General features: G+C 40.5%; 1 protein-coding gene across 3 annotated transcripts in view; it reads right to left on the bottom strand.

The window, feature by feature from the left end:
• The window catches only part of ADGRF1 (adhesion G protein-coupled receptor F1), a 133,984-nt gene that overhangs the window by 6,986 nt on the left and 110,657 nt on the right, over positions 1–16,341 (bottom strand). For all 3 annotated transcript variants that reach the window (XR_005367801.1, XR_005367802.1, XM_038554261.1), the window contains 5 exons: positions 15,439–15,627; positions 12,347–13,720; positions 10,625–10,666; positions 9,568–9,627; positions 5,831–5,897 (listed from right to left, as the gene is read on the bottom strand). Coding sequence is in view for 1 of the 3 variants with exons in the window: in XM_038554261.1 (XP_038410189.1) it covers positions 5,831–5,897; positions 9,568–9,627; positions 10,625–10,666; positions 12,347–13,720; positions 15,439–15,627 (1,732 nt within the window). In the remaining 2 variants the exon portion in view is untranslated. The remainder of the gene's footprint in view (positions 1–5,830; positions 5,898–9,567; positions 9,628–10,624; positions 10,667–12,346; positions 13,721–15,438; positions 15,628–16,341) is intronic.

The raw sequence follows: 16,341 nt of genomic DNA on the forward strand, positions 1-16,341 counted from the left end.
CACAGGCAGAGGGAGAAGCAGGCTCCATGCAGGGAGCCCGATGTGGGACTCGATCCCAGGTCTCCAGGATCTCGCCCTGGGCTGAAGGCAGTGCTAAACCACTGAGCCACGAGGGCTCCCCCTGTGGCAATTTTTAAATTCAGCAATAGCAGCTATTGCAATGTCTTACTCTTTTTCCTATTCTTTTATTGTTTTTAGTAACGTTTTGGGAAGGAGCAGAGGTGACTGTTGTATGTAATCAGTGGGTTAGACAAACATGGCATAGGATATGGGATCAAACATGCTTTCTTTTGTCTCTCATCATCATTGTAAAATTTATTCAGTGGGAAAAGCTTTTCCCTCCCACTGCATATGTTCCAGATATTACTCCAACATCTCCAGCATTGTGGTCACTTTCAATAGCAAACACACTCATTTTGGTGATTAGGATGTCCTGTCTCATGTAATAGTAATAAACACAAATAATTTGGCATTAAATTTCTCTTTTCCCCCAGTGGAGTCCTGCTTTGAGTTGGCTGCTTGCCCTGCCATATCTCTCTTGATGGACTTTTTTGTCTACCTTTTCTTATTCTCCTTCTACCCCACCTCGGGCTTTGAGGTTTCTGACCTCCTTTCCCTCAACTCCAGGGAAGAGAGTTTTGTAGCATAAGATGGGGTTGCCTTCATATAGTGCCAGGTCTCTCTCGATAATAAGGGAAGGTGCATGCAGGAACTCTTCAGAAATCCCATATCCCTGACTTCTCTCACATGTAACTCCTTTAACTCACACAAATTCCTCTGTATTCCAGGCGCTCACCTGTGACACCTTTCTCATCCTCTAATCTGGCTTCATCACCAGCTTCTTGCTGTTCTGCTTCCACCACTTTGGGGGGCCTGATAACACAGTATCCAAGACAAACCCATATTGTCTCTCTTTTCTTGCTTATCTCACCATGCACCATGTGTGGAAAGCACATAGACTTGCTTCACCCTGACAAATCCTAGGTATGTAGGCTGGTCTCAATTCAGAAACCATTCAGGGCCCCACTAGCGGAGCTGTGGCCACAGTTTCATGCGAGAATCAGAACTCCCATTCCCCCCTCCCAGTCAGCCCTGTGATCTAATAGAAGACTGAGAAATCTTTCATTAGGTTTGAGGTCAGAGGAAAAGCATCTCTTCTTCTCTCACCTTTTAGAGTAGATGAGGAGGTTTATGGAGTAGCTTTCACCAAGGAAATTCTCAAAAACTTCTCTTTTGATTTGTATATATCTCTGTGGAGTATGAAACCATCTACTGATCCTGCATCATTTCCTTTGAGCATCTCACTATAGCTCTTCACCTGTGCTATGTCTTGGTGCCATGTGGAACCTTGCGTTTTCATTTATTGTATGTATGCCTATTTAATCCACCACCACTAACTAGAAGCGCCCCTTGCTCTCTTTATGTGAATATTATGAAGCTTATTCATGTCGGGAGGCTAACACATATCTTAAGATTGTGCAATTCTCAAAATAGCCCATTCAGAAATCTGTTCTATGTCCTACTTGCACCTGCCTATTGAGTGCTCAATGTGTCCATGGGACTGAATTCAGATGCACTGCCCTGAAGAGGACATGTTGTGGTAGAGAGCCTGGCCTGAGTACCAAATGGTTGACATAAATTTACATGCTCTGATGCCTTCCTCCATCAATAACTCCAAACTGGCATCATGAAAAGGCATCCACGTCTCCTCTCCTGTCAGTAGGAGAACAGTGAAAGAATGTAGGGTAGGGACTGTCCAGCCTAGAGTTTGACCTTTCTGGGCTTGCTTTTCACTAAGCGCTGGCACTCACATCTGACCTCTCTAGCCTGAAAGATAGAACTGATATATTCTGGGTATATCCAGGCAAAGTGAGTCAGAGAATAAGAGGAGGTTACTCTGAACCATTTTGACACCATGAGTAACAGGAACCTTAGAGACATCTAGGATTGGATCTTGGTATGGGCATTGACAATGTCTATGAAAGAGAGGTGTAGGAGTGAGGCTTCACCAAAGAGACTCTGTAAACAGCAACTGTGAATGTGTGAGAGGCCAAAAAAGAAAGGGAGGCCAAGGTGGGTGGACCTAGTCAGGGTGACCACAAATGTCTGCAGATTATGGCCCAGACCACTTTAGGTAGCACCATTAATAGCACAGGGATAAGAATGGCACCCTCTTTAGTACACAGCCTATGAAGCCATATGCAGTGACCTTGTGAGACTGGCCTTCATTATCCCCATGGGGACTTCAAGAAATAACTGGGAGGACATGTTGGAAGACCCTAACTTCAATTAAACAGCCAATAATAATTATAGCTACTTGTTATGGACAGAGTTGTGTCTCTACAAAGTTCATATGTTGAAGCCCTAACCTCCAATGTGACTGTATTTGGAGATGGGGCCACTTAGGAGGAAATTAGGGTTCAATGAAGTGATCAGGGTGGGACCCCTATCTGATAGGATTGATGTTCTTAAAAGAGACACCAGACACCTCTATTTACATACACACAGAGAAGATGCCATGGGGGGCCAAACAAGAAGGTGGTGGTCTATGAGACAAGAAGAGTGGTTCCATCAGAAAATAACCCTAAAGACAGTTTGATCTTGGATATCCTAGCCACTAGAACTATTAAACTATTAAAAAGTGAATTTCTGTTGTTTAAACTACCCACTTGGTAGTATTTTCTTAAGACAGTCTGAATTAATATACTACTATAAAAAGCCATGATAAATGAACTTGACTTTATCTCATAATCACAGGGTGCTGAGATTCAGGACATCATGGTTATGCGTAAAATAATAACTAGATCATGCAAGACTACTAGAGGATTCTACAGACCAAAAGGTGTAAGATTATAATTACAATTACATAAACAATGCCATTTTCTTATAGTCTAATTTATTTTATTTTTTTAAGATTTTATTTATTTATTCATAGAGACACAGAGGGAGAGAGAGGCAGAGAGAGAAGCAGTCTCCATGCAGGGACCCTGACGCAGGACTCGATCCCGGGTCTCCAGGATCACACCCCAGGCTGCAGGTGGCACTAAACTGCTGCGCCATGGGGGCTGCCCTTATAGTCTAATTTATATAACCCCTTACCTATTATAATTCAACATCCACAACTACGATCTTGGCACTGCCATTCACCATCCATGTTGCCCTCCTCACATTATTTAGCCTCTTTGTGCCTTTCTTTCTGCAGCTGTAAAACGGGACAGTAATATTCCCTATTCACAAGCTTATTATAAATATTAAATGAGTTAATATAGGCAAGGCATCAAGAATAGTGGACACTTGCTTTAAACACTACCTGTACAGATTTCAAGGATTTCTAAGATTTCTGGAAGCAAGGATAAATCAGAGGGCTAAGTCCTGAGCCCAGTAGTCAAAGTTGAAATTCAGGTGAGCCCAAAAGGTCAAAGTATGGGAAGGAAATACTGCTTTATGTGGTGTCTATCCACCTGCTGTTCTGTATATCATCTAAAAGTGGCCCTGGCTATACATGCAAAGAATTCCAAAAGTACTTACAGTGATTATCAAGGAAAACCAGGATGTGTTAGGGTATCTTCTTGAAAGGTGACAACCAAAATCTCTTTCAATTTGCCTCCTACATAGAGAGAATTCTGGGAGTAATGAATCTCATATCTGACCTTATAAATGTTGTTAGGGTCACAGATGATTTCCAAAGGCTGTTATAGGCTGTAGAACTGGACTAGGAATCCAAAGTCCTAAAAGTCCTTAGTACCCCTTTCCTGGCTTCCCAATCTCCACAAGTCACTCCACCTCTCTGAACATCTGTTACCTCATCTCTGCTCTAGATCAGCCTGGACACCTCACTTCACTGGCCTGGGGACCAGATGAAAGCATCCCGTAGACTGAAAAAGACTGCATTACCTACGAAATCATTTATTATACTTCCCAACTAATGGCTACAAAACTGTCTGTAATGGAATATTTCATTTTATTTCTGATTAAATTTCAAAATTAAGTGACTGAACCTAAAAAGAAAAAATAAACATATAATTCAAGTGAAAAAATTCAGGGAAAAAAAAAGAAAAAATTTGGGAAGCAAATACCTTTTCCCTAGGAAATTTGCACCGATGATTTTTTTATAGAAAGCATGCATGGTCCATCAATTTATCTAAGGTGATTTCATGAAGTTTTCTTACTCCAATTCAGATAACTGGAAATGCCATGGGAATAATGTTATTTGATGAGAAAGGAAATCATAGTTCACGGCAATGAAAAGCTGGTACCACTGACGCAATTTCCAATAAAACCCACTTTTCTACATTTATGAAGCAACTTCTTTGAATCAAACCACATGGAAATAAATGGTTCCATTTAACTGAAGATACAATGAGCCGTGATGAAGCTGCTGAAACCTTTTTATTTTATTCCAAGACTTCTAAATCAGAAAATTCCATTTAAGATTAAGCTAATTTTTTCACTGACATTTAGCTCTAAATGTCAAGTTGCACCAAAAAAATTTTCCTTGATTTTATGGTTCGCAGCCTTATTCAGTTGATAAAAACTGAGTTAGCATGATGTCATTTGAGGATTCACCAGTATGAGAAAGTACATAAATGCCTAAGAGAGGAAAGAGAGGATAAGAGTTATTGTTGCTATGTCAGAATCAAGCATGAGACCAAAATGAAAAGAAGCCTATGTAATCCCTTACACTCTGGCCAGGTCCGGGAAGATGGTAGGGAAAGATGCAGAATGCAATTGTTTGACTGACAGCATTTCATTAATGCCAGAGACTTGTATTTGTCAGACCTCTCTCATTCGAGAAAAGAAGCACCACATCTCTCAGATAGGGCTGGGAAATGACGTAAAGTAGGTTTGAGATCATAAAATGTTGTTGCTAGAAGAAAACTTTGTGATCTCTTCATTTTTCATTTTACTGATGAGGGACAAATGTCCAAAAAGGTTAAGAGATTTGTCAAAAGCACTCAGGCTGGCCGGTGACAGTGACATGGGGACCCAAGGCTTCTGGGTGAGCATGTTGAAAATTTTGGGAGGGAAGTACCTTTGTGAGTTCAGACACTTGAATTTATTTTGGAAGTCAAATAATGTTGCTTGGAACCTAAAATGAGCAGCCTATTTCCCTGCTTTCATAAAGATAGTAACATAATTTAACATGAAATGGAACTCAGGCACCTAAAGATGACTTCAGGTTAACTTGCAATGCAATGTCTCTTCCTCAGCCCCCCCAGTTCCACTCTTCTCCTCCAGGCATACGGCGATTATTTGCAATGCTTACATAGCAGTCCTCTAGGCACTGAATATCACTGATTTTAGCAACAGCTAATAATGAGCATAAAAACAATGCATGTCACAGGTGGAGGGGACAGTGCTTCCTCACCCACAGCAAATGGTGGCTTCTCCCTCTGTGGGAATATTTTAGGTATTTTAGGAAGGAGGGTATGTCTAATGGGGCACAAATACGTGGCCCACGCCTACTGCTCAGTAGCTGGAACAAAGTTGATTCGAACTTCAGGAAGGATACAACTGGTGTTTGTCTAATCACATTTTGTACCCCGTGACCACAATGATCAATATCACCATTTATAGAATGTCTAAGTGAGGAAATGGCTGTGATTTGTGATGAAATTAAAAGGGACACTAGTGGTCTCCATGAGCATCAACTCCCTGACAATGTTCTATCAGCCATGTGTACCATCCTGATGAACCCCAGACACAGGACCAGCAGATACTCCCCTATTTCTCATGAGGTTTTTAAAAGTAGCCCTTCAATTTTCCTCATATGATATATTCACATTCTTTCATCTACCTTTTGTTAACCTTTGACTTACTGTTAACTCACCTTTGTTCTGCAATGGGTTGAAAGGCTTTGGGAATTTGGGTTTGGCAGATACATCTGATGAGTCTTGCTGCACAGAGAAAAACAAGTCATTCTGACATCAATAGTATTATTTTAGTCATGCTCTGTATTTCTTGACATCTTAATGTCATTAGCAATCCTTTTATTAGTACTCCACTGATGTGGGGCACCATTCTTTTTTCAAGAAATTAGAGTACTCCTTTCTTTCTCTTTCTCCTTTAGGACACTTTTCTCCTTTAAAATGCTTAAGAATGTATTTCTAACTGAATCTTGTGTTCCTGCTTATTCTCACAACTTTTAACAGCAAACTAGAAAGCAATTTTAAGGAAGATGTTATCTTTTTGATGTCCATGCTTATATTTCTTTGGTTCACACACTTACCTCTAAAAGGGGAAACCATGGAGATAAAACAATAGTTTTATAAAAATGGTCTCAAATAAATACTTTGCCTTATTCTCACTCATCTTAGTATTCAAATCTCTTTGTGAATAATCTTTTAGTAACTGGAACAGAGGCTAAACAGTTCAAAATTTTGAAAACTGAATTATCTAAAGGAAATAAAATATTTAAATAAGAAGCATGTACTTATGGGGAAAGGTAAAAGTATTAAGATACATTGTGTCTTTGTCCACCCATGAATTTATTCACTAATTTAATACCTCCTGTTGAGTACTACTGTGTGCTAGACACCAGGAATATTGCAAAAACAAACAAACAAACAAACAAACAAACAAACAAAAAGCTTCCATTTCCTGCCACAGTCCACGTCATGAGGAAGCTAAATCAAGATGTGAGAAACAGGTTCTTGTTATATGCAGTGGACAGCTCAATGATAGCTCCTGATTTTCACTGAAATATGTAAATGGCTATCCCACATTGAGCTCTGGAAAAAAATTATCATAGAGAGAGAAATGAGATATGTAAAAAAAAAATCCAAAGCAAAATTGATTTTCTAGAATTCAGGACTGAGTAAACATATAATACTGTAACCCTTAAAGAAAAATTCTATAGTCGTTATCACTGCATTTAAAATTGCATCCTACCCCATTTGGAGAAATGATTCTTAGATTATATAACACATTCAGGACTCTACACAATCTGGGGGAAAGCAGCCTCTTCAGACATGAAGCTAAGTTGTTGATCAAATAACAGGGCCTGGGTCACTGGAACCATTAATAAATAAATCTCTTCTCCCTGGAGGGAGAATCTGTAGGGGTCCCCAGTATCTGTCTCTCAGTGAAGGGTGACAATGGAAGAGCCAAGAAGGAGCCTTGAGACCCCAGCAGGGAGAGGATTTTGAGAAAAACCACACTGTGGGGCCGTCCACACAGTGTGATGGTGTCTTGAGGGATGGTCCTTGCTGAGAACATTGTTGGCTTCTTTCATTCCATTCAGCTAACAACCCAAATTTTCATTGCTCTTTTAAGACTCCTATGTTACCATCCATTTCCCGAACATCTCTTAGTGGATAGCCTTTTCTCCTACTTTAAAAATAAAACAACACAAAAAGGTATCCAGGTCTGAATTCTTTCACACGGTGACCCCATCTGTACCCATCGTCCATCTGCATCAAACTGATGCTTCCTGTGTCCAGGGAAGAGGCTGATCCCTGCGTATTCAGACTAGACACTCCATCCGCCTTCCCCCAGGAATCCTCTTCCCTCAGTCATTCCCCTCCACTCCCCATCTGTCTTCAGCCTCGCTTTGCTGGCTCATCCCTCCCAGCATATGGACTTGCTTATACCCTCGTGACTCAGCTCTACCACCACGGCTGGTCCTGAGTCTGCATCTGGTCTCCACCCTCACTCTCTTTTCTCTCACAACGAGTTTCTTGACAGGAACATTCCCACTGAGGTAACTTGTCCTCGCCTTCTCTGTTCTCAATTGCTGTAATCTGGGTTCCTGTTTTACATCTAAACTCCCTCAGAAAATTACAAACACCCATCTTCTCCTCTGCCAACTATGCATTTATTTTCAAGCAAATGAGCCACCTAACCTGAAAACAAAATCCCATTTTTTTTTGTCATCTGATTTAAAAATGACGTTGGAAAGGGAGTACAAAGACTGAATGCTCCTTAAGACCTCGATGACCACTGCTGCGTTCTGCAAAGCGTCAACACTTTACATTAGAAACAGGGAGAGAAAACACTGTCAGGCATCCTTACTTTTGTTCTTGTTTTAATTTACTTTGGGGTGTGTTTCTCTCTTTGGTTTTCAAATGAGAAAAATTCTGACTTTTTACTTGGCGGTATGGGGCTGTCCTCTCTCACTCTATTGACAGGTTTTTCTATACTGCAGCCACATGGGCTGTATCTCCTTTTCTTAAGCATAGTTAGTGATTTATTCATTTCACATTCTCTGGTTCAAGAGATTTTAATTCTTCAAGACATAAACTCAAAATCACGGAAAGTCAGAACTTTTGCTTTGAGTAACTAGTCCAACAGTTAATGTCAACAGTTGAAAAAAGTTAAAACCGAACAGTACCATGTGATTTTCCTAAAATCACTCAGCCAATTGATTACGGAGTCAGAAATACAAGGCAGATCTGCTGGCTATTGGACCACTGCTCCCTAATTCACAGCAGTGCCGGAGGAAATGCAGACCCAGAGAAAACGTTTAAGGTTAGAGGTTAATTTCCTCACTTTTTAAAAATTATTATTTCAAAAGATTATATTGCCCCTTGTAAAAATCTCTAACACCTGTGTAGGTTTTCAGGCACTTAAGTTAGCTGACTTCTATCAGACACAGAAATCCCTACCTTAGACCTCTTTCCGAAAGGCCTTCAGTGTTTTGCTGAAGAGCAAAAGTCTAAATTAACTTCAAAAATACAAAACATGAACATGAGTGCTTTTGTTGTTAACTATACTCTTCTCCTAGGGACTGCACTTTCCTGGCAAAGAAACAGGAATCCTTTGTTTCCATACAAATGTCTCAGTTTGTAGATTTAAGAGCTCAAGTTGCAAGGGTCAGAGTCAGTTATACCAACTTAAGTGAGAAAACTCAAAGAACAGTTCACATAAAGAAGATAATCAAGATTTCACCCTTTACATTATGCTGAGTGAAATAAGTCAATTGGAAAAAGACAATTATCATATGGTTTCACTCATACGTGGCATATAAGAAATAGTGAAAGGGACCGTAGGGAAAGGAGGGAAACTGAGTGGGGAAAAATTAGAGAGAAACACAAACTATGAGAGACTCCTAATTTTGGGAAACAAGCAAAGGGTTGCAGAAGGGGAGGTGGGTGGAGGGATGGGGTAACTGGGTGGCAGGCACTAAGGAGGGTGCTTGATGGAATGAGCACTGGGTATTATACTAAATGTTGGCAAATTGAAGTATATATATAAAAAAAAAGATTTTGCCCTTCCTTTCATGAAGCCAAAATGATCTACAGGAGGTGCAGAAAGTCAGGTAGAGAAAAGGGTCTCATGGACTCTAGATATTGGAAGGCAAGTCAGATTAAGCAAATGGCACCATTCAAAAGTATTTGCCCATTTTGTAACTTTCCATGACTTCTCATTCAGCCGTTCCCTTGTTCATTTTCTCACTCAACTTTGTGAGTAGCGACTCTATGTTGAGCACCAGGCCAAATAGCAGAAATAAAATGGTGACAGAAACTCCAGAGCTTTTGCAAAAGTGGGTTTGCTGTGGGACTGCACACAGAGAGAAGTAAAACAGGAATTGCACACATTGGACCTACAGCAGCAGGAGATAATTACCTTTGATGCTTGCTTCCAAGAGCTGAAAGGAGATAATTTGTTGAACAGCAATTGTCGCAGCTATAGGGCAACAGAGAAATATTGAACAGAGACACATATACAATCATAATACATAAATCCAGAAGAAAACTATAGATTAGAATTGCTATTTGACAGAGGTATTTCCTGGAAGCGCTTAATAGACCATAAGTATGGCTCCTGATGAAAAGATTTCTTTTATTTGTTTGCTTTACTTATAAATAAATCTAGGATTAAACAAAGAACAACAGTACCAAAAGCCAGAATAATTCAGATCCTAGACAATAGTAATTGGCAATAATTGCTGAATTGAAATTTATCTTTGAAGTAAAGGGTTTCCTAACCTGTGAATGGTGCCATCAAGAGAATTACTGAGTCCAATCAAGGACAGAAAATTGCTTCTTTATAAACAGGGATTTTGTGCATGTTCTACAATTGTACTAATTATAAAATATTCTTATCTTCTTAAAAACAGTCTATATCACTTAAGTTACTGTCTTGCCTCTCTCAACAGAATTGCTCAATGGGTGGGAAAAATGATAACACAAGTTTACATATATCTTTTCTATTATCTTTTACTTATACTGATCATCCTTCATTAGAGATTTTATTTAATGTTAAAGGTTATTTAATATTTACCATATAAAACTCTAGAAATGTAGAAGTAGATGCATCTTTCAGCATATCCTATGTAAATGCATACATTTAATAAAGGAGCAAAAGGGAATTCACCCCTCTAGAAAGTACTTCTGCTCTTTAATGATTGCCAAACCATTGATTAAAGTAACAAAATGAAAAGTAAAAATAGTTTCCCTTTTTTTCCTATAATGTTTATATTATATTCTGTGATTCGTTCTATATGGTTTTCTTATCAGCAGTGTTTTCACTGAGTTTGCCTTTTATAAAATTATAGAATTTGATTACAAGAGTATGCATGGTCTCATCTCTTATAAGTGAATAAGAGCCCAGAATTGAAGGAGAAGAGTTAGATCCCTGGATTAGAAGAAGAAAGAGATGAAGAGAGAAATGAGCACAATACCTTACTGTCCAAGAGCATTCCAAAACATAAGATGAAAAAACCCTTTAAAAAAGAAAAAGAAATAAATCACATGCATGGGCTTTTCTCCAGAAAAGAAAGCATTGCTGTGTAATACTATTCCATCACCCAACATTGTTTTCTTACCTGCCTCCCTACTAGACTGTGCGCTCCTTGAAAGCAAGAACACAGGCTGCCTCCACAAAACCTGGCACAACACAAAGCACTCAGAAAAATGTTTCAGTTGAATGTATAAGTAAATAAATGAGTGCATAAGATTTTAAATGCATGGGGAGCTTTCTTTTCCCTTTGAGTCATCCTAAACCCCAAATAATTTCCATATGCTTCTATATCTTAGTCTTTCTTTAGAACAGCATTAAATAAACATTTACTGAGTGCACATAAATCTATGACAGCAGTGGACACTGAGGTCCAACCCTAAGCATAGGGTTGTTCTATCTGCATCAAATCCAGCCCTCAGGGAACCCTTGGCAGAGGCTGTATTGAAGCTTGAGGTCCTCTTCATAGTCAGACCACCCTCAGTTGGTGTCTGTTCACACAGCATATCACCATGGGCTTGCCCTCCACAAAGGCTCCCTAAATCTGCCTCCATTAGGTCCATGCTCCCTGGGTTTGCCTTCTGGTACCACTGAAACGTTCACTGGTGCACTGATATAGGTGGAGAACTGGTTGCTTTTAGAAAACATATTAGCATTTCCTACATTCCCGGCAATGTACTAAGAGCTAAATGATGTCATTTAATCCTCACATTTACTTTATGATCTAGGTAATTATATTATCCCTCTCTAACCGATGACAGAATTGAGAGATTAAGTAATTTTTTTAGAGGTCACAGTTGATAACATGACATATTTGAGCCCAGACCTATTTAACTCCAGAGCTCAAATGTTTAATCACCACTTCCCTGATTCATTGTGCAAAGGTGACCAGAAAACTTTCATCCAACCAGGGTTAAAGGCTCCCTTCCACACTCAATGAAACCTAAAGATTATTTCGTCCACAAGTCTCTGAACATTCTTTGATTGTGGAATATAAAACCCATGCTTTGCAGGAGATGTAAGCAAACTTTCTCTGTAAAGAGCCAGATAGGACATGTTTTAGGCTTTGCAAGTCATACAGTTGCAACTACTCAATGTTGCCAGTGTAAAGAAAGCAGCCGCAGACTATATCTATAAAAATGGGCATGGCTGTGTTCCAGTAAAACTTTATTTACAAAAACAGAGCTGGCTACAGTTTGCCAGCTCCTCTTCTGTCATGCTCTAGAGACTGGGCACCATTCAGAGTCAACAAGCACTCATGATTTCTTTCCCTTCCCCTGTGTGCTTTTGCAGATGTCTGCCCAAGAGAAAGAGGACTGAGTTGGCAGCAAGAGGGATTAATATTAGCTCTATGAACTCAAATGTTTAAAATCCTGGGATGGATTCCTGAAGAAGTCTAATATTCTGCTTTAGTGTGAGAATAACTATTAGAAAATATGGATCCTGTTGCTTATGTGTTTATTTTCTATTCACTGTTGCCAGGCAGTGTTGGTTACACACTGGAGGCAGAGAGATGAGATAGCCTCCAGAGTGGTATTACAAACCTCAGTTCTCTATAATTATTCCAGTCACCTGATGATATAAGAAGTTACGAAAGAAAAAGAAAGAAAGAAAGAAAGAAAGAAAGAAAGAAAGAAAGAAAGAAAGAAAGAGTTATTGTTCTCACCTGGAATGCATTGAGTAATGCAAAAATAACATGCCAAGCCAGATTCTGGTTGTCCACTATTGTTCCTATGCCAAAGCCCCAGGTGAGCCCCAGCAGAGGGGTCAGGATGAGGAGGCTCTTCCCCATGCGGACAATAGTGGCCTTGTTTTCCTGACCCGGTCTTTCTCCAACAGTGGGCCTCCAGAGCTTCGTGAGAACTACTAGCACCACAGCCAAATTCACAGCCACAATAGTCAGTGCGGGAACAGCAAAGGCCAGTAAGGGTTTGCTCCTATCAGACCAGTTAAGCCAACACGCATCTTTCCTTTTGTAGGCATTGCTAGGCTGGGTGACTGCAATCGTGATGACAGATATAATGAGAGGGCACCCATACCCCAGGCAGAACCCGACAGCCATCATCAAAGGCATGGCCATGTGATGGAACACAAGGAGGATCCGATAAGCCAGGAGGATGCCAAGCATGAGCATCCAAAAGAACAAAGAGAGGTAGAAAAAGTGCATAAAGAACACTGCAGCTATGCAGACTCCAGAAAGGTTTACGGTGGAACCTTCAGTGGCAGCAACAATAAACCAAACATCAGCAATCAGGAGGCACAGGGCTACATTCACCATGCAAACGTGACGTGTGTAGGAGGTTTGGTTTTTCTTGACCTGCTTCCAAAATAGAGCTTCAATGATTAGGCATAAGGTGAGACTTCCAATGGAGATGCCCAGTCCCACAAAGGTGATCCATTTCACCACGGGGATGATGGCAGGAGGGACAAAGGGTGACATCAGTATGGAGAAGGAGGTCAGGTGAGTACATCGGCACATCACCGTGTCTGCTGTTTCGTTCACTAGGTGGCAGCCCGCATTGTTCCACTGCAAACGACTGAAATCCCAAAACACACAATGAGGTTGGCTCAGATTTGACTCTATCTTGGAAAAAGTCAGGAAAATCTCATTTATGGAATAATTTTGGATAACCGTGGATATCATGGGCCCATTGACCTGAGCATTTCCATTTTGAGTAGTAGATAGAATATTCCCCAGGGTCAACGAGGCCATGCTGATAATTGTTTCTGGAAGAGACCACCGGAATTGGTCTGACCCAATCAACACATGGCCTTTGACAGGAATGGAGGCATTTGTGGGGAACAGTTCCGTCTGATAGTTGTAACCCATCTTAAGTTGGCTTGCAGACACCGGAATCCCTTTCCAGTCAATAAATTCCCGAGAAAAATTCAGAGGCAGAGCTGTTGGAGGTACGAGGCTACTGATGTTTTCTAGTGTCTTCAGAAACCTCGAGCTGGCTTGCTGTTCTTCCTGCAGTAACACGGTCCAGTTGGTTACTGATGCTGAACTGAGGATGTGGTCAGCTATACTGATGACATCCTGAAATACAAGGATGAAAGTCAGTTTGTATTTTGAATAAGCAGGTCAGAGGACTAGGAGGGGATAGTCGTCAGGATTAAGTATCACTATTGCCCAGAGAGTTAGCCCAGTTGACCACATCCAAACTCAGCGAAAATGAGTTTAGTGGCTCTGCACAGTGGAAACTTTGGGTAAAGAAACTTGGGTCAGTGGAATTGTGAAAGCTCCAGAGTGATCTCCCCAGAGCGTTTGTATGCACACTGGGATGCCAGCATGGCTGAGAAAGAATCCTGTGATGTGGGCTGCATCAGGGCCCATTTCCTTCCTCAGAGGTGACAAATACGGCCGCCTTCCTGCTCAGGCTGAGGCTGAAAGAGCAACACATTGGACATTGTTTTAAACTGCTTTCCAATGTTACATTTGTTTTGCTGACATCAGAAGTTCTAAATTCATGTCGTCCACATTCAAGTTTTAATTTGTGTGCATATGATAATTAATAGGAGAGACTATAAAGCAAAAGAAGAGAATATAAAGCAAAAATCCTTAAACACTGGACAAGTGACCTGGAAGCATGAAACCCTTGTGGGTTTTAAGGGTCCGTCTTAGTTTAAAAGCTTCCTTTACCAAACAAGTCCTTGAAAGGTGCTGCTTTCTCCAACAGGACCCTGTCTCTGGCCGATGGCTCTGGTTTGCAGGCATTCTGTCCCAGTCATCGTCACTCTGAGTCTGACTCTAAATGAGCCCTCTGTGGCTTCTGGCCCCAAGTCCCATAGCATGCTTCTTTTACTGCCCCTTGGAACCTCTGCCTTCTTATGGTTTCTGTTTGCCTGCCCTGTTTGTGCCCTTCATATTTTTTTTTTTTTAGACTTTCTGTGTCATTTTGTTTTAGTTGGTTTCTTGTAAACAACACATAGTCAGGCTTTAAAAAAAATTGAGTATTTTTTCTTTGATTCACGGAGTTTTAACTTACTTATATTTAATGTCTTCTCTGATATAATGTCACCTTATGTAGTTAAAGTATCATGGTGTGATCATGAATGCTATAATTCTACAATCCAATTTTGTAAAATATTATATACTTTACCATATAAAATGCATACATCCAAAATGTTTGGAAGGACATTTATTTAACAAATCTTTATTGAGTTCCTGTTTGTGCTACTTTTCATTTTCTAGGCACTGAGATGATACCTAAAATGCAAGCAGTGGCTATTCTAGGGTGACCAGATTACATATCATTTTTTTTTTTTGCCTATTTGCAATTCTTAGTAAGCAAGTTTTATATGAATAAAATTTAAGCTAATTTTTAAATATCCCGACTAAATCATGAATTTCCCCATTTAAAAGAGGGATTTCTTAAAATATGCACTACTGAAGTCCGAGCTCTCAGCCACAGGAACGACAGGTGGAAAGACATTAAACAGCGGGCACCTGTCTCACGCAGTGTTATACTGTGTCATACAGCATGACATAGTGTCATACAGTGTCATACTGTGTCATACAGTGCAGATGCTCACCCCTTCCTCTAAGCATGCCTAGACATAGGCCCCTCTTGCTTTGAATTCATATAATTGATCCCATGAGTTTTTTTGTACATTGTGGAGAATGCAATAAGGCTCACACAATGACTGTTCCGTGATTCTGTTCTTTTTCATTAGTGCACCTTCAACTCAGGTTTTTGTCATTCCTCCTGAGACTGAGCCTCTAAAGTGAGTCCTATAAGCACAGGTAGACTTTACCTCCATTGTTGAATTGGACACCTTGAAATGGCTTGCCAGTGATAGGGACAAGACGCTGTCCAGAATTGACACTACTGAAGCCAAATTGCCAGCTGTGGTTGATGGGTTTTGCCGAATGACGACGGAAAGATTTCGCACCAAGGATGACACAGCTGTCTCGGTGGCATGGCCTGCCATCACACTGAGATTCTAGGAATAAAAATGGTTAAGTTTTATAGAACAATGAAAGGCTTGTGTTTCATATAAACTATGACCCTAATTATACAGAAACTGATATTCAGTGAGATTCAGTGACTTTTCAAACAGTACCCAGCTAGGAAGCGGAAAGGTAGGGTCTACTGGTACTAAATTCTGTTATGCTCTCTATACTATGCTGAGAAATCCTTGAAGATAGAGGGACATATGTGAAGATCTGACTACACTTTGTCTTGGGTTTGGAGTTTTGCTTCTTTCTTGAGGTTCCTCTCTACTTCCACTATACTGAGCTATCCTGGAAGGCAGCCACAAAAGGATATTCCTTTCCCTTAAAAACAAGTCAACCCAGGAACAAGATCCCATCTGTTTTCCTTTTTGAGAGACAGAAAGAATGTGAGCATGAGTTGAGGGGGGGGGGGCACTGGGCAGAGAGAGAGGGAGAAAGAGAATTTTAAGCAGGCTCCACGCTCAGTGCAGAGCATGCTGGGGGCTTGATCTCAAGACCTTGAGATCATGGCCTGAGCTGAAATCAAGAGTTGGACACTTAACCAACTGTGCCATTCAGGCATCCCCTCACCATCTGTTTTCCTTTTTGCTTTTCTCAGCTGATAGTAGTATTATCTGCTCAAAGCAGAGAATTTGTACTCAAATACAAAGTAGTATTCTGTGCTCAAAGCACCTGGGATCTGCCTGCCCTCACACCCTGGA

This window comes from Canis lupus, chromosome 12 (assembly GCF_011100685.1).
Source record: "Canis lupus familiaris isolate Mischka breed German Shepherd chromosome 12, alternate assembly UU_Cfam_GSD_1.0, whole genome shotgun sequence".
Taxonomy (NCBI): domain Eukaryota; kingdom Metazoa; phylum Chordata; class Mammalia; order Carnivora; family Canidae; genus Canis; species Canis lupus.